At 42.1% G+C, this 25,818-nt stretch overlaps 2 protein-coding genes across 4 annotated transcripts in view; one reads left to right on the top strand and one right to left on the bottom strand.

Moving 5' to 3' along the window:
- POGLUT1 (protein O-glucosyltransferase 1) overlaps positions 1-18,678 on the bottom strand; it is a 28,097-nt gene extending 9,419 nt beyond the window's left edge. Inside the window, exons 1-6 of the mRNA XM_066241140.1 lie at positions 17,972-18,678; positions 17,108-17,198; positions 14,499-14,642; positions 8,483-8,618; positions 5,781-5,902; positions 1,695-1,754 (exon numbers count right to left, since the gene is read on the bottom strand). Coding sequence (XP_066097237.1) covers positions 1,695-1,754; positions 5,781-5,902; positions 8,483-8,618; positions 14,499-14,642; positions 17,108-17,198; positions 17,972-18,200 — 782 coding nt within the window. The 5' untranslated portion in view covers positions 18,201-18,678. The remainder of the gene's footprint in view (positions 1-1,694; positions 1,755-5,780; positions 5,903-8,482; positions 8,619-14,498; positions 14,643-17,107; positions 17,199-17,971) is intronic.
- Positions 18,679-23,716: 5,038 nt separating this feature from the next.
- TMEM39A (transmembrane protein 39A) overlaps positions 23,717-25,818 on the top strand; it is a 43,688-nt gene continuing 41,586 nt past the window's right edge. For 2 of the 3 annotated variants that reach the window (XM_066241317.1, XM_066241315.1), the window contains exons 1-2: positions 23,717-24,003; positions 25,609-25,795. In XM_066241317.1, coding sequence (XP_066097414.1) covers positions 25,683-25,795 — 113 coding nt within the window. In that variant the 5' untranslated portion in view covers positions 23,717-24,003; positions 25,609-25,682. The remainder of the gene's footprint in view (positions 24,004-25,608; positions 25,796-25,818) is intronic. The other variant, XM_066241316.1, reaches the window with a different exon arrangement.

Below are 25,818 nucleotides of genomic sequence, written 5' to 3'. Positions count from 1 at the left end.
TGAGTATTTTAATAGGAGAGAAGGAGGATACCGGACACTGCAGCGTCTAGGTGGTCCTGGGCTGTCCCCACTTGGCCCTTCACGGGTGGGGACTATTTGGCCCTTCTTTACTTGCATCTAGTCTTTAAGATTATATTGGTCTGTCACTATGGCCATATCCCAGGGAATTATTTCCCTTTACAAAGGTAGCCTCTGTATTCAATAGTATCCATAGCTGTGTGACTATATAATCACCACTCACCAAAATAGTTACCTGACCTTTGTTGTGCATTCTCTGTAAAGTCTAGTATGATATTTAAATTAAAAAAGAACACTAAAAGGTTTAAAAGCCCAAAGACTATATGGATACCTTGGATCCTTGTTAGGGTACAAGTAGCAGGTGATCTTGACATGTGGGGTGGGGGGGCATGGACCTTCTGAGAATCTGATGAAAACTGTGGACTCCCCTCTCTAGCAAAGTGCACATATCTGCCTATAATTTCAAGGAAGTCCCCAAACCCTTGAAGTCCACACATGGATCTCAAGTTAAGAATCTGTGATCTCAAGATGTAAGCATCAGAGAAGTTGGTAAGGAACAGTAAGCAAGGGCTGTTGGGCCCATCTGCACTCTGCAGTCCACTGCTCAAGTAAACAGAGGTAGGGTCTCTGACAAGGACTCACCAAGAAAACCACAAAACCCTTCTCTCTTCACAGTCTCTTCTGTATTCATTCACCTGTTCAACACATATTCGTTGTGTGTCTATGTGGCAGATCCTAGCCTTGACACTAGGGATACGGAGCTGAACAACACGCATGGGTCCTTCCCCGGCCTTTCTCTTTCCCTCTTCCTCTTTCTTCCCTGCTTCCCTCTCCATTTTCACCAGTCTCAGTCTGTGCTCTCTATCACTGTTTGGCAGCCACATGGTCTGATGAAAAAGGTGGTCAGGAGATCCACTGATGGTATTAACTAGCAGAGTGACTGGGCAAAATCATAAACTATTCCCAGGAAACTGTAATCTCTTAGGCAAGAGGACAACTCATCTTTCTGTTCAATGTTATACACTCAATGCCCATCAAACACATTGTATACACAATGATATCTGTAAATATCTGTTGAATTATTGGATAAACTTTACTTCTTTGAATTTCAGTTCAATTAAGAATGATTAGGGGCCTGACTGGTGGTGGCACAGTGGATAGAGCACTGACCTGGCACACTGAGGTCCCAGGTTCAAAACCCCAAGGTCACTGGCTTGAGCACCGGCCACCAGCTGAGCACAGATTTGCCAGCTTGAGCATGGAATCATTGACATGACCTCATGGTCACCGGCTCGAGCCTAAAGGTTGCTGGCTTGAAGCCCAAGGTTGCTGGCTTGACCAAGGGGTCACTTACTCGGCTGGAGCCATGCCCCCCACCCCCGTCCCACTTTACCTCTGTCAAGGCACGTATGAGAAACAATAAATGAACTACAAAAGTGCCACAACTAGGAGTTGATGCTTCTCATCTCTCTGTCTCTGTCTCTCTTTCTCTCCCTCCCCCCCAAAAAAGAGTAGGCAAATAATTTGAGTTCTTCTCTATTCTAAAATTCTATGGTTCTACTTTTATTTTTTGGTTAGCCTTCTTTGTAAGCTAGAGTTTGCTATATCCTCAAAATCACTTACATTTTACACATTAATTGTAAGAATAACTGTAAAATGTCAGAAAACGTAATCACCTTGATCCTCGGAAATAGGCTGTAGAATTTTTCTTTTGCCATGGCCACTGTGCTGCTGACCTAAAAACAGATTTCGATTAGTTTCTATGTCTTTTTCTTAATTATGTAAGGATGTGTTTTAACCATTTCTGAGGATTAGTTCAGAGCTTTACATTTTAAAATAAGTCTGGGCCAGGCTATTCAAAAGGAAAAAAATCTCTAAATAACACTATGTTCCCTTTTGTTATTATTTCACTACTCTGGAGGTGTTAGCTAGTAATATCTAGAAACCCCTGCCTCATTAATATGTTAACAACATCGAAAGAAAAGTCCCCAACGCTAAGTGACAGGTTTAGGGCTGTTTAATTCAGAGGATTTCTTCTCTGCTTTAAGTAGAGTGCTATTGATAAAATTAACACTCAAAGAGAAATGCAGAAAATAGCAGAGATTGAATTAAGGGTAAGAAAACAAATTATTCCCTGAGTTCATATTCTGGATAAGTAGGAGGTGTCATCAGATTTAGTCTAATTTTGCAAAGAATGCTGGTATTCTCAAAACTGTACTAAGTACTCCCTAAAGACAAAGTCCCTGAAACTCAGGTCTCAGAAAACATGACCGCGACCAGCTTTCCTTGCTGAAGCCAGTAGCTCACAGATACAGCAGTCCTAATTTTCTTCATAGGAACCCTGCACAGAAGTGTTCACAATGTCTTCCTCTGAAAAAGGAGAGGGGGTTTCAACTGGAGTTAATGAAGGGATTGGGTGTGTATATTACTGTAATGGGACGTAGGGTATAAAATTTTGGATGAAGCTACTTCTCAGATACATAGTGTCACATTACTTATTTCTCTCAGTTGAAAACATCGTTCCACTGTTCCTGCTATATCTCTAGTGCCGCCACAGTCCTCTTTGATTACCCTCTCCCCCCACCCCTGACAGTACAGTTAAATCTTTAAATCTAAAGAAACAATGCATTCTTCTACAGAGTGAAAAATATGGTAAGTCAGTGGGGACCAACTCCCAAAAGATTATAAAAATATAAAAAAGGCAGGCCCTGGCTGGTTGGCTCAGCTGTAGAGCGTCAGCCCGGCATGTGGAAGTCGCGGGTTCAATTCCCAGTCAGGGCACATAGAAGCAGCGACCATCTGCTTCTCCACCTCTCCCCCCTCCTCTCTCCCTCTCTCTCTCTCTTTCCTTCTCTCACTCTCTTTCTCTTCCCCTCCCATAGCCATGGCCCAAATGGTTCCAGCAATTTGACCCTGGGCGCTGAGGATGGTGCCATGGCCTCGCCTCAGGCGCTGAATGGCCCCGTTCTGAGCAACGGAACAGCGGCCTCTGATGGGCAGAGCAGCACCCCCTAGTGGGCCTGCCAGGTGGATCCTGGTCCTGGTGCATGCAGGAGTCTGTCTTTCTGCCTCCCTCCCTCTCATTTAATTAAAAAAAAAAAAGAAAGAAAGAAAGAAAGAAAGAAAGAAAAGAAGGCAGACCAATGCAGTTGAAAAAATAAGCGGACTATTTAAGTTTCAAGGTAAGAAATAAAATCACAGAGCTAGAGATTCTGAATGAAAGGTTCTAAAAAGTAAAATGGCAATTCTATAATGATAAATACATTCACTTGAAGAATATAAGAGGAAGGCGTCAAAAGAAAAAAAATCATATAAGAGTAGATTTTAAAACATTTTCTATCTGTTAGGCTTGAGCAAGGGGTCGGTGTCTTGGCTTGAGCCCCAGGTCTGTCCCCGGACACGTAGGGTAAGAACTCAGTGAACAACTAAAGTGAAACAACTACATGTTGATACTTCTCACTCTCTCTCCCTTCCTCTTTCTCTCTCCCTTCTTCTCTCCCTTAAAAGAGAGAGAGAGGGAGAGGGAGAGGGGAGCGAGAGAAAAACACCCTTGTTTTTAAGAAATACACAACCTAAAGTATTAAAAGGTAAAGGGTCACATGGTATGCAACATATAATCCATAAAAACAAATTATGCACTTATTATATATGTGGTCTAAATGTCCATCAAAACATAATGAAGTAATTATCACCCATGCAACAGAAACTATGCAACTGTTAAAAATAACGAGGTAGCTTCATATGTACTGACATGGACGATTTCTAAAACACACTGACAAGTTGGGGAAATTGCCCAGGTTAGACATATTTATACATTTTTATGCATGTATAAGTTTCTTTATTCTTTTTCTTTTTTTTAAGTGAGAGGAGAGGAGACAGTGAGATAGACTCCCACATGCACCTCGGTCAGAATCCACTCAACAATCCCCTGTCTGAGGCCAATGCTTGAATCAGCCAAGCTATGCTCAGTGCCTGGGGCTGATGCTCAAAGCAATCGAACCACTGACTGCAAGAGGGGAAGAGGGAGGGGAAGAGAAATAGATGGTCACTTCTCCTGTGTGCCCTGACTGGGAATCAAACCCAGAATGTCCATACGCTGGGCTGATGTTCTATCCACTGAGCCAGCCAGCCAGGCCCTATAGGTTTCATAATTAGAAAAAGACATTAGATATTAGAAAGTGCATAATTTCTTTTTAAAGATATTAAAAAGAACGTACACATATAGCAGGTAGGAAAAGAGCTACAAAAAGAGTGTGAAAAGGGGTATTTGCAAGTACCTTAAAAATAAAAGGAACAGAAAACTAAGGCCATGAATAACTTGGAGAACAAAAGTTTAGGACTTTTTTATTTTCCCCTCTCTCAAAATTACATTCAAAATGAAAAGACAAATAAGAGATGATGGCCTCAATGGCTGGAGAACACGGCTACGTAGCATGAACTGGTACAATGGAGAGAATAATGCACTCAGAAACCTGTTCTTCAGGCCTAGATTGGTTCCTGATCTTGATCGAGTCACTTAACCCGTCTGCGTCTTCATCCCCTCATCCTTAAAATAAAGAGTTGGGCAAGCACAATTTCCAGTTCCAGGTCTATGAAGTATGAGATAAATTATCTTAAAAAAATAAGTTTCAAAGTACACCTATGGATAATAGCCTCATTTTATTTTGTAATGGCACTGAGAACTGCAGCCCCACAAGTTTCTACAGGGAAGGGACATTCACTTCATCCCCTTTGATTCTCCAGCCATACTTAGTACAGGTGATAAATATTTGTGGAAATAAAGTTGAATTTAATTATTGCTTCCCCTATACCTAAAATATACCTATACAGACTGTGTTTCAAAAAGTTTGCTAACTAAGTACCAATGTTGTTTGAATCACTAATACAAAATGTAGCTAGGTGAGAAATATCTAGATGACCAGGATTGGACAATGGCAGGATGGGGTGGAGCCGAAAGGTCAAGGCCCGTGTTAAGCATGTGTCAGAGAGGATCTGGAGCAAGCCTGTCTTTGATACCTACGGGACACCTATGCCCACCCCCCTCACCACCTAAAGCAGTGGTCCCCAACTTTTTTTGGGCCACGGACCAGTTTAATGTCAAAAAATATTTTCATGGACCGGCCTTTAGGGTGGGACGGATAAATGTATCACGTGACCCAGACAAGCGTCAAGAGTGAGTCTTAGACGGATGTAACTGAGGGAATCTGATCAATTTTTAAAAAAATAAAACATTGTTCAGACTTAAATATAAATAAAACGGAAATAATGTAAGTTATTTATTCTTTCTCTACAGACCGGTACCAAATGGCCCACGGACTGGTACCGGTTCGCGGCCTGGGGGTTGGGGACCACTGACCTAAAGGACCTAGCTCTAAATTATAAATCACATTTACGTTCCGCCAAAAAATGCTCTATCCTCCTTTACAACATGGCCATTCTTTTTTTCCTTTCTTCTAACTATAAAAGTAATTGACTCTTATTTACATAATCTTAAAAGTATAGAAAATTTTAAATAAAAAGACACCTATAGTTCCTCCCACAGAGGTTTTGCCGACAGTTTAAAATAAGTTCCTCTGTCTTTTTTCTAAGGATATATGCACATACAAAATTGTTTCTGCTGTAATCAGTTTTTTGTGTCTTATTTTTAATTTAAAAGTTAGTTAAAGTAATTGTTTATACACTACAGCTTATTTCAAAAAGACCCTCCCCCCAAAAAAAAGACCCATAAAGAGGGACAAATAAAATCTCTTTAAAGGACCTACCTTACCAGATCTTCTCTGAAGAGATCCCATCGTCCAAGACCTGTAGGATAAATTGGCCAAACAGCAGGTCCCCCTTCCCAAAATGTCCAAGCAGGATACATGATATCATGGTATTCTGATGTCTTTAAAAGAACAGAAAGGTCGTTCTAAATCAGTCTCAGAACAGAGCTAAAGCCAACTGCATTCATACCACAGGATCTGGACAAAGCCTTGCAAGCCCTAATGTCACATTGCCAAAGATACACCGTCCCTAGTCTGCAAAGTCTAGACTCTAGGCACTAAAAAGCAAAAATGACCACGGGTTAAAATTCATGGCCTCACCGAATCCCAGAATTTGAAACCACATTAAAAGTCAACTTTTCCAATTCCCTAAAGTTCTGTCTTTCTAGAGGACATACACTGTTAGGGTTTTTAGTTTAAGGAAATATACTGTTCACAAAAATTAGGGGATATTTTATTATTTATATTCATTTTGAAATATACCCTAATTTTTGTGAGCAGTATAATATACACAATTATGAATGATCACGTAGCTCTCTTATCTTTTAATTGCTATTATACTTGGAGTATATACCATTTACCGGTTCTTGGTTATTTCCTAGACGGGTCTTTTGAGAGCAAGAATTAGGAAATACAGTGCAATCGTTAACAGTGTGGATTCCTGAGACAGATAATCTTTTTATTTTTCGTGTGTGTGACAGAGACAGAGAGAGGGGCAGATTGGGACAGACAGACAGGAAGAGAGATATGAGAAGCATCAATTCTTTGTTGTGGCACCTTAGTTGCTCATTAATTGCTTTCTCATATGTGCCTTGACCAGGAGGGCTACAGCAGACCAAGTGACCCCAGCGACCCTGGGTTCAAGCTGATGAGTTGTGCTCAAATCAGATGAGCCTGTGCTCAAGCCAGAGACCTCGAGGTTTTGAACCTGGGTCTTCTGTGTCCCGGTCTGACGTTCTATCCATTGCGCCACCACCTGGTCAGGCTAGACAGATAATCTGAATCTGAATGCTAACACCACCTCTTTTCAGTTCTAATCTTTCTATGCCTAGTCTTATCTTTATTATGGAAGAAATAATAATATCAATAATACTATATGAAATGTTTGTTTTGAATATGAATGAGTTTTACATATAAAAAGCTGAGAATAGCATCTGACACATAATAGGTTTTCACTAAGTGTTAGCACTACCCAATACTATGGTTCATATTGGTTGGTCAATAAATCCTTGTTTTTCATCTAGCAGGGTTAGAAGTGCTGATGGGCAAAATGGGTTAAGGAGTGTCATCCCACATTTTTTTTTTTTAAATATTGAAACCATTGGTTCTCTTTTTGTAGCTACTTCTGTTAAAATTCTGGCCACTGATAAGCCTCTAACTTTCCTATTTCTCCTGATGGAATTACACAAGCAGAATGCGTCTGTCTTCTCTCAAACACTTAAAAATTGTGTGTGATTCACCAAGCTGTTCAGACATAGCTGCTCAGGAGAAGTTGCACAATTACTATAAAGTTGACAGGCTAAAATCCCTCCTCTGGGAACTAGGAGTCACTGGTTAAGAAGTGGAGGGAAATAAAGGTGAAAAGTTAGTATACTGATGGTCATACTTCATTATCCACAGAAACAACAGATAAATACAAATAAAGTCCTTACTGACTTACATGGGAGCTTCTATTTGTTCTTCTGGAAGGGTTTCATGACAAATAACGGGACCAAGCACTTTTGAGAAATGACGCTAAATCATGGGAAATGCAACACAAATGTGGCCTCAGCCCACTTGCAATACAGGAAATAAACAAGTCTAGGGAGAAAGTAAACTGTGATAAAGAAGAAGTAGAAATAAAAGGTCCCTCTGCTTTGCAAAAACCAAATCAGAGATGATGTTCCTTTTCTCTAAGTCTATAGTCTCAGAGTTCCTTTTCTCAAAGTCCCTTTTCCTAAACCCGCTCTTTCCTCAGAGTCTCCTACCCACTTTCTCTAGCCTCCTCCCCCCTCCCCCCAAATATGTTCTAACTTAGCCTCTAGGGAGCCAAGAGCCATCCCTGCCAATACTGTACACCATTTACAAAAAGCTGAGCACTGGCAAGATATTAACTGCCCTAAGTTCTCCAAGCCCACGGATGTGTCCTAGTACGTCCTCCTACTCCTCCGTAGCTACACCCAAAGATCATCCCCTCACAAATCCCTCTTGGATATCCCAAGATCATCCCCTCAGTGTGCTTCTTGGGCACAAACTGTGTGGAGTCATCTAACAACTTTGGTTTTACTGTTAGCCATGCTTGGCCCCTGGGATATAGTGACAGATAGGCCAGATGATACCCAGTACTGTGGCTGATTTATATATTGTAGGAGCTCAACAAATACTTTTGAATATGTTCTCTAATTCTAAGCCTATGAGCTTTCTTGGGCTACTTTCTCTCAAGGATCTCTGAACCCCACCTACAGGTTCCTCAGGTCTCTTCCTTACTGTCCATCCCTAGCCCTATAGACACTTAAGCTATCTTATACTACAATACTTACGGGTCCTCAACCCTCCTCAGTCTTACTGCTCAACTACTATGAAACTAACAGAGACACAGACTCATTCCTAGACCTCAGGCCTCATCCTTATCATTGCCCATTAGACTCTGTCATAGGACAATCATCTCCTGCTGATACTTGAGGACCACCCTGCATCCCCTCATACGCTCTTCCTGTACTCACCTTACTGAAGGAGAAGACTGGAATGGCAGGCTCCATCCATTTAGGAACCTGAGGATAATCTCGTACATTGATCACCATCTCCATGTCAGGAAGGCGCCCAATAACTTCCAAAATAAAGTGCTCCACACCATTACATCTATCAAACAGAAATACCGCAGATTCACCAGAGCTGTGCCTACTCTGGGACAAGGCAGTGTCCCATGCACACCTTTAAGGTAAGGCAAGCCAGGGTTCAGATCATCAGCCTACTGCCACGTCTCCTGAAAGCAGTGCTCTTAAAAGGACTCTTCCACTCTTTTGTGTTGTGTAAGCTACCTTTCCCAGCTAAGCTACTCCAGTTTCCAAAACTTGATGAAATTTTCCAACTGACTCATCGTAAGTTTGAAGGGAATATTGTTGCTACTCCTACCACCACTTCTCTGTTCATTCTTAGTTTTTTCTTTATTTCCCTAATATGGAATACTTTAGGAAGACATAAATTGTCATTGGAACTGAAATGGCTAATTTTTTTAAATTTTTTAAATTGTTTTTTACAGAGACCGAGTCAGAGAGAGGGATAGACAGGGACAGACAGACAGGAACGGAGAGAGATGAGAAGCATCAATCATCAGTTTTTTGTTGCGACACCTTAGTCGTTCATTGATGTGCCTTGACCGCGGGCCTTCAGCAGACTGAGTAACCCCTTGCTCAAGCTAGTGACCAAGTAACCCCTTGCTCGAGCTAGTGACCTTGGGTCCAAGCTGGTGAGCTTTTTTCTCAAACCAGATGAGCCTGCACTCAAGCTGGTGACCTCGGGGTCTCAAACCTGGGTCCTCTGCATCCCAGTCTTACGCTCTATCCACTGCGCCACCGCCTGGTCAGGGGTAATGGCTAATTTTTTAATGATATCCCTTAGGTTTGCTTCTCACATGGCACTATTTTTTTCTGCCATAATTAAATCTCACAGATTACAAGGAAAGATAGGAAACCTTTCATTATCTTCAATCTGAAATAAAGAACACTATCATATTCTATCTTGCAAGCCAGAAAAAGAATGTTCAATATTGCTTCAATAAATTCAATTAAAAAAGAATATTATATATACAATCACAAAAATTACAACATAGCATTCTTTTTTATTAGATTTTATTTATTGATTTTACAGAGAGGAGAGGGGTGGCAGAACTGAGAAGTACCAACTCATACATTGATTGTTTGTCATATGTGCCTTGACCAGGCAAGCCCAGGGCTTTGAACCAGCAACCTCAGCATTCCAGGTCGATGCTTTATCCCTTGCACTGCCACAGGCCAGGCTATAATGTAAACTTCTGACTAGATTCCCTCAGAGGGTTTATAGAAAAACAGAGGCCAGACTGACCGCTTAGCTCTTCTGCCCCATTCTTTGAGGTTCTGACTAGCAGTATACTGGGAGCAGCATTCCAAGGCCTGACAAAAATTTTCTGGTAGCATGTGAAAATTAAAAATTTTTTAAACTGTTTTATATATAGGGAAATAACTGCAAAAAAAATCACTAGTCCATAAACATAAGAAAAGATACTTAACTGTGTTAATTATAAAGAAATGCCTTATAACTCAAGAAGAACTTGGATCTTTCAGAATTTACTATTCTATATTTTACCATATTTATTCCAAGTAAAAGTTTTGCCCATCAAAGGATTACTTTGGCCTGACCAGGCAGTGGCGCAGTGGATAGAGCATTGGACTGGGATGCAGAGGACCCAGGTTCAAAACCCCGAGGTCGACGGCTTGAGAGTGGGCTCATCTGGTTTGAGCAAGGCTCATCAGCTTGAGCCCAAAGTCCTGGCTTGAGCAAGGGGTCACTCGGTCTGATGTAGCCCCTCTGTCAAGGAATATATGAGAAAGCAATCAATGAAACTAAGGTGCCGCAGTGAAGAACTGATGCTTCTCATCTCTCTTTCTTCCTGTCTGTCTCTCCCTATCTTTCTCTGTCTCTGTCTCTGACACACACACACACACACACACACACACACAAGAATAAAAAGAAATGTCCAAAAGCCAAACTTGTAAAAACAGAATAGAATGGTGGTTACCAGGAGGAGAGGAACAGGACAGATGTTGTTTTAAGGGAACAAACTTACAAGGAGTAGTGAATAAGCCCTAGAGCTCTAATGCCCAGTAGAGTAAGTCCTCACTTAAAATCGACAGGTCCTATAACTTTAAGTATAGAGAAAACAATTTTACTATAGGCTAATTGATACAAACAGGAGCTAAGCCCCTACAATGAAGATATTCCAGGACCTGGTATGCAGTGTCCATAGGCAACAAGATTGCATTATAATTATCAAACTTGCTAAGAGACCAGAGCTTAATTATATCTACTAAAAAGAAAGGATAATTATGTAATGTGATAGAGGTGCTAGTTATCCTACAATAGCAGTCATATTACAATATAAAAATGTATCAAATCAACATGTTGTACACCTTAAATTTATACAATGTTTTATGTTATATATATTCCGATTAAAAAATAAGAAAATTAAGTGTCAGCATAGCAAAAAAAAGAAAGAAAATATAGTGAAGCTAGATGTCAGTTTTCCCCAAACTGAAAAAGCGTCAAATAATGCAGTGTTAGAGAGAGTGCGAGGTCTATTCTCAGCATATGGTGCAAGCATGGCTGAAGGGTAAACAGGCATAGCCTCTTTGCAGGACAGTTGGCTTCTATTTATAATGATTTTAAAAACACATTTATTGATTAATTCTACTTCTAAAAATTAACCTGCAGATATATTTACGTGAGTGCTCAAAGGTATTATCTACAAGGATGTTCACTGCAACATTGTTTGCATTAGTCAAAAATCAAAGGGAAACCTGACCAGACAGTAGTGCAGTGGTGCGAGCATCAACTTGGGATGCTAAGGACCCAGGTTCAAAACCCCGAGGTTGCTGGCTTGGGTGTGGGCTCATCCGGGTTGAGTGCAGGGTCGCTGGCTTAAGCATGTGATCGTAGACATGATCCCATGGTGGCTGGCTTGAGCCCAAGGTTGCTGGCTTAAGTCCAATGTCACTGGCTTGGCTAGAGCCCCTCAATCAAGGCACATATGAGAAGCAATCAATAAACTAAGAGTGCCGCAACTACGAGTTGACACCCTGTCATATCTCCCCCTTCCTCTCTCTCTCTGTCTCTCACTTAAAAAAAAAATGAAAGGAAGCGATAAGGAATAATTTAAATGTTAAATGACACAGGACTACAGAAATCCATACCATGGATTAGTATGTAATCATGAAAGAATGAAGTGTTCTCTGTGTATTCTTACTAAACAATTTCAAAACTACTGTAAGATAGAAAAGTAAATTGCAGAATAAAAGAGCATGTTCTAATTTGTTGATGAGTCTAGATAACTGTCTATACACAGACTATTTCTGGCAGGTTATATAAGAAACTTGTCATTGTGGCTGTCCCTTGAGAAGAAGACTCAGGGACTAGCAGTTTGAGAGTCTAAGTTGGTAGAAAAACTTCCTGTTCATTATGTCTTTCTAAATTACCCAAATATTTTACCATGTGCATGTAATATTCCTTTGATACTAAATAAAATAAAAAAAAACTACTTTAAAAGTTTAAAAAATATATTATTGCCAGCACATTTACATGTAACAGCTAAAACGTTTTCTTTCACATTTGGCTTTTAAAATGGTGGGGTTTATTCACATAGTAAATGAGTCCATTCATATAAAACTCTAGAAAATACGTCTATGAGAGAAAGAACGCCAGTAGATGCCTGAGGATGGGTCGGGGAGGCCTGGCCGGGGGTGGGGGAGGGAACTGCAAAGAGGCACAAGGATACTCTGGGAAGGGACAGATACATTCATTATTCTGGTGCAGATTTTCATCAAAACATCAAACTGTACACTTTACATGTGTGCAGTTTATGTCAAACATATCTCTCTAAAGGTATTATTTTTAAAATGCCATTATTCTCCATCTCTGAAATGGTAACGTGTCTCCAGTCTTAATTATGTATGTAGTGTTCCAGTTCCTCCACAAAATCTCTCAGTTCATCCTTGAAACGCTGAGCTTTTATTTTATTTTGTTCAGAACTGAATTTTTAAAATGTCATACAGTTTTCTGAGACTGGGTGAATTAAAAGTACCTAGACCTAGAAAGATATTATCTATGGCAAGTAGAAATCTGAAATATCACACAACTGTGTCCATTTCATTAAGAACACTGGCCTGAATATTTTCACTCCATTTATGTTCCGTCTCCCTCTGTTTTCCTTAGTTACATGTGTTGTTGTGATAGGGAACTCTCAATACATTAGCCATACAAACTACTTTATTGTCAATGAATAATGTGTCTTAAGAACATTTCTAAGAGCTCCTGATCCTGTCCTAAATGCTCTGAAATATGGAATAAGAGTTATGTGTCTTTTGGAAACTTTGACAGTATTTAATTTCATCTGGAAATTGTCCAGCTAATTGTTAAACATTGGGTAAACTTTTTTTTAAATTATTTTTTAATTTTTCTCTTTTATTTTATTTTATTTTTTATTTATTCATTTTTAGAGAGGAGAGAGACAGAGAGGGAGAGAGATGAAAGAGAGACAGAGAGAGAGAAGGGGGGAGGAGCTGGAAACATCAACTTCCATATGTGCCTTGACCAGGCAAGCCCAGGGTTTCGAACCGGCGACCTCAGCATTTCCAGGTCGACGCTTTATCCACTGCGCCACCACAGGTCAGGCCGGGTAAACTTTCAAAGTCCAATAATGTACATACTTGTATTCATATTTCCTCTCTCATTGTGGAAATTAAAATTTCCTCTATGCTGATTATTTTTACTTGGAGTCTCTATTATTGTCCCAAGAAATGAAACAAATGTCTGTTTAAAATATCCCAACGATTTTCCCCATGACCACCTTATTTTCCCTTTGCACTTGAGAACCAAAAGGTAACTGTGATTACCTCAGTGTAGTGAGGTATTAAGTGATCTTTATTACCCTTTTTGGTGTTGTTTTTACATATTTTGACAATGAAAATGTATTAATTGGTAATAAAGTTGTTATTAAAAACAATAATGTGCCTGACCTGTGGTGGCACAGTGGATAAAGTGTCAACCTAGAAACGCTGAGGTTGCCGGTTCAAAACCCTGGGCTTGCCTGGTCAAGGCACATATGGGAGTTGATGCTTTCTGCTCCTCCCCCCTTCTCTCTCTCTCCCTCTCTCTCCCTCTCTCTCCCCTCTCTATAATGAATAAATAAAATCTTTATAAAAAATTAAAAACAAACAAACAAACAATAATGTAAATCCTTATGTCCAAATGGATACATGCTTTTTGTAATACTGTTCATTTATTTTACTTTTAATGACAGCATAGAGATTGTTTAGGTGGAAATGTCATGCTCTCTTGGGTTCTGTACCTTTTAATTGTATAAAGATTTGAGGTTTGTTTTTTTTAAAATACAAGACTTCTAAAAGGTTTATCATTTGTTGCATGTAATGCTGCCTGACCCCAACTTCCAGGCTCAGCCATGACCCTGCCTGCTCACCCCCAGCCCTCAGCCCCCTGACTGGTTACCTTAACTCTCACACCTGAAATCCTGGCTGGTGTAACTTGTGTAATATGCAGCTCCAGTTATCCCTATTGACTTTCCACCACCTCACTTCAGATACTTGGTCTCTAGGACAATACTTGGACCTTGACAATTGATGCTTTTCCTCCACCTTCAGCCCAGCTCTCTCCCACTAGGTCTCGTCAGCCTATGTCCTGCAGCCACTACACCCAAGGGAAGATGAGAAGGGGCAGAGTCTCAGGCCAGTACAACCAGTGACATGCCCAAGCCTCATGAAGAGAGAGGGGACACACTCAATACAGGAGGAAGAAGGAGAGGAATTGGCAAGGAAAATTTCCAGGCGAGAAGAGCATGTCACTATTTTACAGTCTTCTGAAATGTGAGGATGAATTCACCTGTGGGTTCCTTTAATTGGCTTCTCCATGAGAACAGAATCAAGTCCACATGTAATGAGGTCAAAAGATATATATTTACTGCATATCTCTTACCTTGAGGGAAACATGCAGTCATTTTCTCGGTATAATCTGTTTTTAATGATCTGATAGTGAGTTCCTAGCTTCCGCTGGACCACCTCCGCCATCATCTCCTTTGAGATGCCTGCTCGGAAAGGAGTCAGGTCCTCTTCTATGACACTAGGCAAGAAATGGAATCATCAAGGAAGGCAGGCCAGTAGAGTGGTGCCACTTCCTACTTCCTTAAGTTCAGGTTTAACATGAAAGAACACGGCAAGCGGAGGGGAAGAATAGAGCGCAGGAATGAATACTCTTTCCCCTAGAAGCTCCGTAAGGAATCTAAACCAGCATCAACACTAAAGCCACCAAAAGGAAAAAGCAAGTCAATTTCTCTTCTTCCTCCCTCCGTCTGGGTTGCCCTTCCCTTGCCTGATGCATATTCCACCTTCGCTGCTCATACCACATCCGTGTCCTCCCAGTCACTGCAGTCCCACTGACCTCCCTTATCAGAATCCCACAGAAGGTATGGTTTATGTCTTGCAGTCTGACACTATCTGACTCTCTTGTTTTGGTCTGTCTGCCCCCTACCTATTCCATAGTCTGGCACAGGGGTCGGGAACCTTTTTAGCTGAGAGAGCCATGTACACCACATATTTTAAAATGTAATTCTGTGAGAGCCATTCAACGACCCGTGTACATTACACATTATCCAATAAAAATTTGGTGTTGTCCCGGAGGACAGCTGTGATTGGCTCCAGCCACCCGCAACCATGAACATGAGCGGTAGGAAATGGATGGATTGTAATACATGAGAATGTTTTATATTTTCAACAGTATTATTTTTTTAATTAAAGATTTGTCTGTGAGCCAGATGCAGCCATCAAAAGAGCCACATCTGGCTCACTAGCCATAGGTTCCCGACCCCTGCTCTAGCAGCCTAATAGCAATAGCCAAAAATTACACTATTTTGTATCCCTTTTGTAAAGTTCAGTACACAGTAAGTTTTAATAAGTATCGTAAGCAGCAGATGAATTCTTTTAAATGAGTGGTGTGTTTTTTTTAGATTTTATTTTTATTCATTTTAGAGAGGGGAGAGGAGCAAGAAGCATCAACTCCCATATGTATCTTGACCAGGCAAACCCGGGATTTCAAACCGGCGACCTCACTCTTCCAGGTCTATACTTTATCCACTGTGCCTCCACAGTTCAGGCAGCAGGTGAATTTTTTGAGGAGCCGTGGAACAACATAATGAGGAGCTAAAGGACCCTGATATTTAGCTGATGTGGAATCTGAGACCCAGTGGGATAACCAGTGGAATATCTGGGATTAGACCTGATTATTGTTTTTGAAGTAATCTTCCTTCCACATTCCAGCCCTACTTTGCATATTTTAAAAACAGCCAACAGGAAGGTTATAATTAGATTCATTTGTAAATATATTCATTCCTTCAACATTATTGAGTACTTACTGAGAGCCAGTACCAGGGATACAACAGTGAATAAGACTCAGACCTCACCTCGAAAAGCTTTCAGTCCAGCGCAGAAAACAGACAAGTACCGTATACATGCAGACTCCCACAAAGGCTGAGATCACCTGGGCCTCTCCTACTCCAGGGCATTTGTATTCCCCAGAATAGTGATTTTTAATGTTTTTCATCTCATGGCACACCTAAACTAATTACTAAAATTTTGCGGCACACAAAAATATATATTTTTGCCCTGGCCAGTTAGCTCAGCAGTGGAGCGTGGGCCTAGCGTGCGGAGGATCCGGGTTCGATTCCCGGCCAGGGCACACAGGAGAAGCGCCCATTTGCTTCTCCACCCCTCCGCCGCTCTTTCCTCTCTGTCTCTCTCTTCCCCTCCCGCAGCCAAGGCTCCACTGGAGCAAAGATGGCCAAGGCGCTGGGGATGGCTCTGTGGCCTCTGCCTCAGGCGCTAGAGTGGCTCTGGTTGCAACATGGCGACGCCCAGGATGGGCAGAGCATCGCCCCCTGGTGGGCAGAGCATTGCCCCATGGTGGGCGTGCCGGGTGGATCCCGGTCCGGCCAGGTCGGGCGCATGCGGGAGTCTGACTGTCTCTCCCTGTTTCCAGCTTCAGAAAAATGAAAGAAAAAAAAAATTTTTTTTTTGTCGATCTCACACAAATATAGGCACAATTTTGATTCATTCAAATTGTTGTGCTGAGTGTTGTCGTTTTCAAATTTGTCAATCTAAAGGATAAAAAGTCAGTGTTCTTGACTAAATAGTCAGTTTTTGCATGTTTTAAAAATTCTTGCCTGACGTGTGGTGGCACAGTGGATAAAGCATCAACCTGGAATGCTGCGTTCACTGGTTCAAAACCCTGGCCTTGACCAGTCAAGGAACGTATAAGAAACAATTACTATGAATTGATGCTTCCTGCACCTTCACCCGTTCTTTCTCTCTAAAAAAATACATAAAATAAATAAATAAATAAAATCTTAAAAAAAAATTCTTATTGCACACCAACTGAAAATTGCTGCCCTAGAAATAGGAAACCACTTCAGGAACCCTGCCAGCTTTGAAATATGCTTGGCTCTCTGATCACTACAACCAAGGTCTCTTGAGAACTTAGAGGACTTCCTTGTGACAATAACTAAATTCTCAAAGACAAATCAAAGAACTTACCCATGGTAGCAGCTGCAGTTTTGACTCGAACATGGTTCATAATCCTCCAAAGACCTGTTAATTTGGTCAATAAATACTTCCCATTTTGAACCTTCAAAAAGTGAAGTAAATGAAGGTTAAGAAAATACCCCTGAGCTTTCTTATTTACTAGCAGCAGACAGCAGAACCAACTGAAGGCCACGTGTTTCAGATACTCCTTTCCCATCCCGCTGGTGGAAATCAAAGGCCGGGAAGGATTCATTCTGTAACTCGCCAGCACGCATGTCAAGTCTGCTCCTCTATGGGGGCTGTCAGGTATCCAAAAAGTTGGAAATTTCCCCAAGTTAATGCCTGACAACTCACAAGGTAACACTGATTTCCACCTTTTATTAATCAGACTGATTCTTATAAAAAGGATCAAGTAAAAGCCAGAGATATTAACCCTCCCTTCACCTCTTCTGGCAATAGCCTAAGAGCGCGCGCGCGCGCGCGCGCACACACACACACACACACACACACACACACACAGTGTTTATTTCCCCCCCCCCCCTCCCGTGTGATTTAGGGAGGTGCAGCCTTGCCAAGCGCGGACGATGCCCGCTATTAGTAGACAAAAAAATTCCCTCCCCTCCCCACTATTACTCCGAATTCTGGAGGATGGGTTACTCTCCAGGGTCCTGGGCGGAATCGGCGCCAGACACCCGGACACTCACTCTCCGCTCCAAGGCATCCTCCGCCCCGCCCCACCCCCCACGCCGCCTTCGTGCCCTCTGCCCAGCACTGTATTACAGCGGCCACAGATTCAACCGGGTGCGGACAGCACCGGGGAGCGAGGGGGGGCGGGAGAGCGCCTCTGGATCCAGCTCCGCCCCGCCCGGAGCCCACCTGACTCCTTCTGGCGTCCCCGCCCTGGGGACAGGAGTAGCAACAGCAGCCACAGCACAAGCTGGGAGCGCGCCCACCGCTCCATGGCCAGCGGAGGCAGTGCGGCACCCCCACTGCCGCACCACCGGCGGAAGCACAGCCCCGCACAAATATGGCGTGGGAGCTGCACCACGTGCGCGAAGAGTCGCCCCACACAGAGATGGCGGTCGCCGTCCGCCTCCAGTCCCATCCTGGGGAGAAGTGTTCCGGGAGACGCTTACCTGAAAGCTAAGGCTTCCCCCTGCTCTCTGTTAACGTGCTGTTCTCAGGGCCAGGGTACTCCTGCTTGTTTGTTTTGTGTCAAGCTATATGGTTAGCTACTAAAGGGGACTGAAACTTTTGACTTTGGAGATACTAATTTTTAAGCTGTTTCTTAAGAAACAAAAGACTCAAAAAGAACCTTTACTTCTCCCCCTTCCTGCTTACTAGATTCAGAGAGAAAGGCTTAATTCAGGAAGGGCTTTTAGGATGCTCCCTTAGCCTATTTGAATTGAGGATAATAAATATAGGGCTTGAGGCAGGGTCCTATTAGCTAGAAACCTGGTGTTGTCTCAGTGTTTCTGAGCTACTTTATAAGACTTTTCCTGCCATGTGCAGTCCATTCTTCCTAGCTACTTGGCTATTTACTTCTGGAACCTAAGACCCCATCCCCCCTCCTTTTCTCCTTTGTCCAAAATGTCACATATGTCCAATGAAGCCTCAGTGTCTTTGGAATTTTCATGTTTATGTGAATTCTCAATGCACGTGTATTAAAAGTTGATTTTCTCCTGTTACTCTGTCTCTGTTACTTTGATTATTAGCCCAGTTAGAAAACCTTGGTGTGAACACACACATTTTTTTCAGCTCACACACTATTACAGCACTCTTAGACACCCCCTACCCCCACCAAGGGCTTGCAAATAGTACAGTATAGGTCTCCTCATAACAGGAATTTATACAACTGGGATAACTTAGACATGAAAAAATATCAGTGGGCAACATTATGCTGGACAGTATAGACATTAAGGTATGTATAGTGATCATACAACTACAAGTTCTTATCCATTGTCTAAAATGTACATAGTGACATCTTAGGCTTTGTGGAAATACATGGAAAAACAACGAGATCTGCGCCTTCAAGGAGTTTAGAACTAATGGAAAGACAAATAGACTTTCCCAATAACCTAAGGCAATATATAAACATTCTTGGTTTCAGTGGAGAGAAAGATCACCATGAACCAGATTTCTGGAGAAAGTGGTAAGAGGGGTGCATTCTAAGCTGGAAAAAAAGAAATGTTGCAGTTAAGGAGCATTGTGCGGAAGACACTATAAAAGGCATGTTTGCAGAAGGTGGGGGTAGAACTTAGGATGCATATTGAGGAATGGTGAAAGACAAAATAATGTTGATTAGTTAGGAATAGGCCATGTCATTTAATTTGGGTGAGTAGACAAGAGGAGAAAATGAATCTCCAACACTATATCATACAAGACTTCTTTAGAAATTCAAATGAAAACTTGAGTCAAAGTTTCTTTTACTTCTAAGGTATACAGTACTTCAAAACGAATGTTCATCAAAAGCACTTAACAAGTCAGTGTACTACTTAAATGAACGCCACAATAACCTTCATTTTCAAAATTAGTCTAAAGTGAATATGGTGAAGAATAATTTTTAAACCTTGAATAAAAGAGCTTATCTTTTCCACAATTAGTTTCCTGTGATCAGAAGAAAATGGAAATCACCTTGCATTATAATGTCTTTGACATGAAAATAAATCAGTATTTTCTGCAACTTTGCAATGTTTATCTGTGTGTAAGAATATTAGTGAGATTGGGTGTTAAATGGGCCTATACACAGGAGGAATAAGCTGAATATGATTCCAAATCACAGTTTAATTTCCTGAACAGGTTAGGTATTTTATTACAGTGCTTCCCAGGTGTGAATAAGTGTCAGAATTCTGGAGCTTAGGAAAACCACAGATTTCTAGGTCCTATGCCAGCCACCAGTTTAAAATGGAAACGCTACAGTTTAAAAGACCCTCTGTGTTTAAGCTCCTGGTTGTGTCTTCAAATTCATTTCATGCCACTCACAAAAAATAAATCCGGAGATGTTCTAAGTTAAAATTACAGTGGCAAGAGAGTGAGAGAGAGAGAACAGTTAGCCTGTTAATAACTGTGGACCAGCTCTGACAAAAGAGTGCTCATAGTCCTGTACCTCTGTTGGAATTTAGGGTTAATTTCCAGGTGCCTATTTCCATGATTATCCACTTTTAAAAAAATTACATTGACTTTCAATATTATTTTATATCAGTTTCAGGTATACAGCATAGTAGTTAGACATTTATGTAATTTACAAAGTGATTTTCCCCATAAGTTCAGTACGCACCAGGCGCCATGCACAGTTATTCCAGTATTATTGATCGTACTGCATATGCTGTGCCCCGCATCCCTCTGACTATTTTGTAACTACTAATTTGTACTTCTTAGTGCCTTCTCCTTTCTCACCCAGTGCCCTAACCTGCTTCTCATCTGGCATATCCATCAGTTTGTGCTCTGTATCTATGAGTCTGTTTCTGTTTTGTTTATTTTGTTCTTCAGATTCCACATGTAAGTGAAATCATATGGCATTTGCCTTTCTCTGACTTAATTCACTTAATATGATACCCTCTGGGTCCATCCCTGTTGTCACAAATGGTAAGATTTCATTATTTTTTTATTGCTGAGTAATATTTCATTATACCATACCTTCTTTACTAGTCATCTATCAATAGGTATTTCGGTTGCTTCCATATCTTGGCTATTGTAAATAATCCTGCAATAAACATCAGGGTGCATAGATCTTTTCAAATTAGTGTTTTGGATTTCTTTGGATAAATACCCGGGAGTGGAATTGCTGGGTCATAAGGTAGCTCTACTTTTAATTTTTGAGGACCCTCCATATTGTTTTCTATAATGGCTGCATCAGTTTGCCACAATGATCCACTAATTAACACGTGAATTTTCCAGTCTGCTGCCCATAGCTAATCCACTGGAGCAGACACTTCTTCCTGGTGGACTCCACTGAGCCTACCCCAAAACTAGCTCCACTTCACCTTCTCCCATCCCTTTTTATCTATATAGCTAATGTAAAACCTTTTAAAACAGCTTACGTCTCCAGTCCCTCCACTTGATATACTTGCAAAACTCTAGGATAATGGACATGAATGATTTTTCCAACTAGCAGTGCACTGGTGGTTTGGACTTCATGTCCCAAGTCTGGTTTTCTTTTTGGCTAGCATTCTTGGCTCAATAAACTTTTCTTTAAAAAAGACTTTTGGCCTGACCAGGCGGTGGCGCAGTGGATAGAGCGTCGGATTGGGATGCAGAGGACCCACGTTCGAGATCCCGAGGTTGCCAGCTTGAGCGCGGGCTCATCTGGATTGAGCAAAGCTCACTAGCTTGAGCCCAAGATCACTGGCTCGAGCAAGGGGTCACTCGGTCTGCTGAAGGCCCATGGTCAAGGCACGTATGAGAAAGCAATCAATGAACAACTAAGGTGTCGCAATGAAAAACTGATGATTGATGCTTCTCATCTCTCTCCATTCCTGTCTGTCTGTCCCTATCTATCCCTCTCTCTGTCTCTGTAAAAAAAATAAAATAAAAATAAAATAAAAAAAATAAAAAAGACTTTTGGCTGTCGAAGTTAAAATTTTTGTTAATACCACATTTCCTTTTGCTAACCATGATCTCGCTGTACAACTTTGTGTTAACTTTCCTAAACGTGACAACCTTTAACCCACTTTAGAATCTCTGCATTAGTTTTGCTTTTTATCTGGATTGCTTTTCTCCCCACCTTTGCATCTCTGGTTCCTTCCCAACATTCTTGTTTCTACTGATATGTCATTCCCTCAGTCAGCTATCCCCTCAAAATGGCATCCTCTTTATTGTCTAACTCACGCTTTTATTTGTCTCCTTTAAACACTTACAATCTCTAATATTTTTTTATTAAGTAAATGTTTCCTTCGTTAGAATATAAGCTCCAGCCTGACCAGGTAGTGGCTTAGTGGGTACAGCATCAGACTGGGACACGGAGGACTCAGTTTGAAACCCCAAGGTCACTGGGTAGAGCACGGGCTCACCCAGCTTGAATAAAAAAGCTAGCTTGAGTGTGTGATCATAGACATGACCCCATGGTTGCTGGCTCAAACCCAAGGGTCACTGGCTTGAAGCCCAAAGTTGCTGGCTTGAGCCCAAGGTCGCTGGCTTGAGCAAGGGGTCACTTGCTCTGCTGTAGCCACCCCCCCCCATCGAGGTGTAAGGTCGGTGGATGGAGGGATGGTCACGTGGGTAACTCAGGCCCGCCCACTTTGGCGGGCTTGATTGTGGGCGGTCCTAGCCAAAGTGGGCGGGCCTGAGTTACCCACATGACCATCCCTCCATCCACCAACCTTACAGGAGGTACATATGAGAAAGCAATCATTGAACAACTAAAGTGCCACAACGAAGAACTGATGCTTCTCATCTTTTTCCCTTCCTGTCTGTCCTGTTCTGTCCCTCTGACTCTCTGTCTCTGTCAAAAATTTAAAAAATAATAAAAAAAGAATTTAAGCTCCAGAAGGGCAAGGACATATCTGTCTTCTTCATTAACAACACTGTGCCAGTTGCATAGTAGTCACTAAATAAATAACTACTGAATTAAGGACGGATGCTGGGAAGCCAACAAGAAAAGTAGCAAAGGAGTTTCAATATAGCAAGCTAGGAAACAGTTAACAGAGCAAATAAGAAAATAAATGTGCAAAACTCCTTACAGGTACAGGTGAATACAAGGAAAACATGTAACGATCTGTATTGGATTTTATATATTCATGTCTCCTAACTCCAGTTTCCTCTGTAAGATAGAAATAATAGTAGTATCAAAGCATAATGAAATTTAAATGAAAGCTACTAGTTTAGTGTCTGCTGCCAAAAATAACTCTCAATAAAGGTTAACTAATTATTGATATATACCCAATACAAAAACCTTTCTCTTAAGGCTCTTAAAATCTCTAGAGCAAGAGATCTCATACCAGTGCTCCTTTTGACACTTTTACTCTTCTTCTCATACCAAACTGTTGGCAGTTACTGATTTCATCATGATGTCGTCCTTCTCCTTTCCTTTACTAAAAAGCTACTCTCCTACCAACCGTCTGTTTTTCTTGGATCCTTGGCTTTAAACCCCAAGCTCTCTTGGTATGGACGCCACCGTCATCCCACAAAATTTATTACGCTATCTTGCACGCTATCTCTGGACCTTGAGCAGAATTTTAATGTTGCACGTATTATTAACAAATTGTAATTTGTTACAATGTGTCTCCCACGAAACTGTGAACTCCAGTCCCTTACGCTGAAGCAAGAATGTGAGACGTAGGCCCCTTTACTTCGCAGTGATGTGACCTTGGGTGAGGTCTCCCAACCTTCATCATCTGTAAAATGGGAGAGAAAACTTGCTCACATCTGTTACTTGGAGTCCATGAGACGGCAAGACTGACCCTTAAGGGCTGGGTGACTGAGGCCCGAGGAGGAACTACGTTAGCCAGCGAAGGAGTGAAAGGCCAGACTACGAGTCCACCGGAGAAGGCGCATCCCACTGCGCAGGTGTAGGCCAGAGGGGCGGGGTGCTCTCGGCCTGAGCTGCGTGCTCAGTTCCGACAGCCAGCTCGCGGTGAGGGCGCCCGGCTGTCGCGAAACTGACGTCATCGCCGTGCGCTGCCACGTCTGCTCAGCTCTGCGGTAATGGAGGCTGAGGATGAGTGCTGACGGCTCTGGGCTCTGTCTCTAGCTTTAGCTGCGGCACTGACTGGCACTGACTCGGGGTCTGGGTCTGGCAAGTCGGAGCTTTGACACTTTTTTCGGCTCTCTAGGTTGGGCAGCCTGCGAACAAGCAGTTGGTTTGGAGCTCCTCAACACGGGGAGAGAGAGTGCTCTTGCTTAGGGTCCAGCCTGTTAAGCTGTCGCCTCCTCCCAGGGATCCTGCCCCACCGGCCGGGCCTCCTCCATGCGTGAGTATTACCGAGCTGCCGTGCTGTCCGTCTGTCCAGGGCATGTTCCGGCTCCCTGAGCTGCGTGGCGGGCCCGCTTGTCCACTCTAGGGATAGGTCTGTTGAAGTTGTAGTCTCTCGCCATCCACCTTTCCCACCCCATCGTCTCACTGCTTCCATCCCAGTTTTTTTTTTTTTTTTTTTTTTTTTTGCTCCGCACTTTTCTTTCCGTTTGAGGAAGGACCAGCAGCCCCTACCTACACCCAGCGGTCTGAATGGTTTGTCTCACCTGGCGTTTATTAGTCTACAGTCGAAAGCTGTAGGAATAGGGAACATCGGATCGGGCTGCAGGACCGTATAGAACGCCAGGGTTTTTTGTTTTGGGGGGTCATTTTTGCTTGTCTTTTTGTTTGTTTTATAGGATGTCATTCTTCAGCTTTTAAATTGTATTATTTACTTGAAAGATTTTGGTATCCATATTGGAGGAACCGTGATTTTGCCAGATTGATAAAGACAATTTCTTTTCAGTGAAGGTCTTTATCTGGGACTTATATTTTAATCCTGCAGTTTCAGTAATTTCCAAGTGATTTCACATGAGTTTTTCTGGAGTGGGCATTCATTTAAGCTTCTTCCAATGTTTTCACTTTAACATATGGAGAGACCTCTTGAACAGTTTTATTTTTCAGAATTAAAAGGTCTACTGATGTCCTTCTATCCGTCATTGTCAGTTCTGACAACAACCTCTGTAGGACAGGGCACACTTTTCTTTTTTTTCTTTTCTTTTCCTCAGAGGTTAAACTAAATTCAAGTCAGATAATATGTGACGCATCTACTCTCAGAACCAGATCCCTTGATAAGAAAACCTAACGTTTTGGACAGTGCTGATTCTCCTGTATTCCATGTGGCTTACTGTGAAATGTTACATTTGAATTGGAAGTTTTTGTTTTGTTTTGTTTTATTTTGTATTTTTCTGAAGCTGGAAACGGGGAGACAGTCAGACAGACTCCCCGCTTGCGTCCGAACGGGATCCACCCGGCATGCCCACCAAGGGGCGATGCTCTGCCCATCTGGGGCATTGCTCTGTTGCAACCAGAGCCATTCTAGCACCTGAGGTAGAGGCCATGGAGCCATCCTCAGTGCCCGGGCCAACTTTGCTCCAATGGAGCCTCGGCTGCGGGAGGGGAAGAGAGAGACAGAGAGGAAGGAGAGGGGGAGGGGTGGAGAAGCAGATGGGCGCTTCTCCTGTGTGCCCTGGCTGGGAATCGAACCCGGGACTCCTGCACGCCAGACCGACGCTCTACCACTGCACCAACCGGCTAGTTTTTATAGTAGGTGTTTCTTGTAAACTCTACCTGATTGTAATATTTTTCATGTGCCATAAGTCAACTGATGAAGGACACAGATTGTGACTTCTTTAATGCTCAACAGACCTTAGATCACAACTTATACTTCTGACCTGCCCCATTAGTGTCATTTCATTAGAATAAGATTGGTAAGACACTGAGAGTATTTTTGAAAATCTGATTTTACAAGCCCTGCTCACTCAGTTTTTATGGTTGTTTTGTTATATTACATAGTTTAAAAATAGTCAACCGATTTAAAAAAATTTTTTTTTATATTGTTCAGAGTTGAAACAGGTTGACAACCATTAACCTGGGTTGCAACTACAGGTGGCACTCGAAGCAGACTGGTTCCCGGACATGCCCGGAGGAAGGAGGGGCCCTAGTCGGCAGCAGCTAAGCCGTTCAGCTTTACCTTCCTTACAGACTTTGGTTGGTGGGGGCTGTGGCAATGGAACAGGCCTGAGAAACAGGTAAAGAAAAAATAAGATTCTGC

Source organism: Saccopteryx bilineata, chromosome 8, assembly GCF_036850765.1.
Source record: "Saccopteryx bilineata isolate mSacBil1 chromosome 8, mSacBil1_pri_phased_curated, whole genome shotgun sequence".
In the NCBI taxonomy this organism is placed as follows: domain Eukaryota; kingdom Metazoa; phylum Chordata; class Mammalia; order Chiroptera; family Emballonuridae; genus Saccopteryx; species Saccopteryx bilineata.
This window is presented reverse-complemented; position numbering and strand designations above follow the sequence as displayed.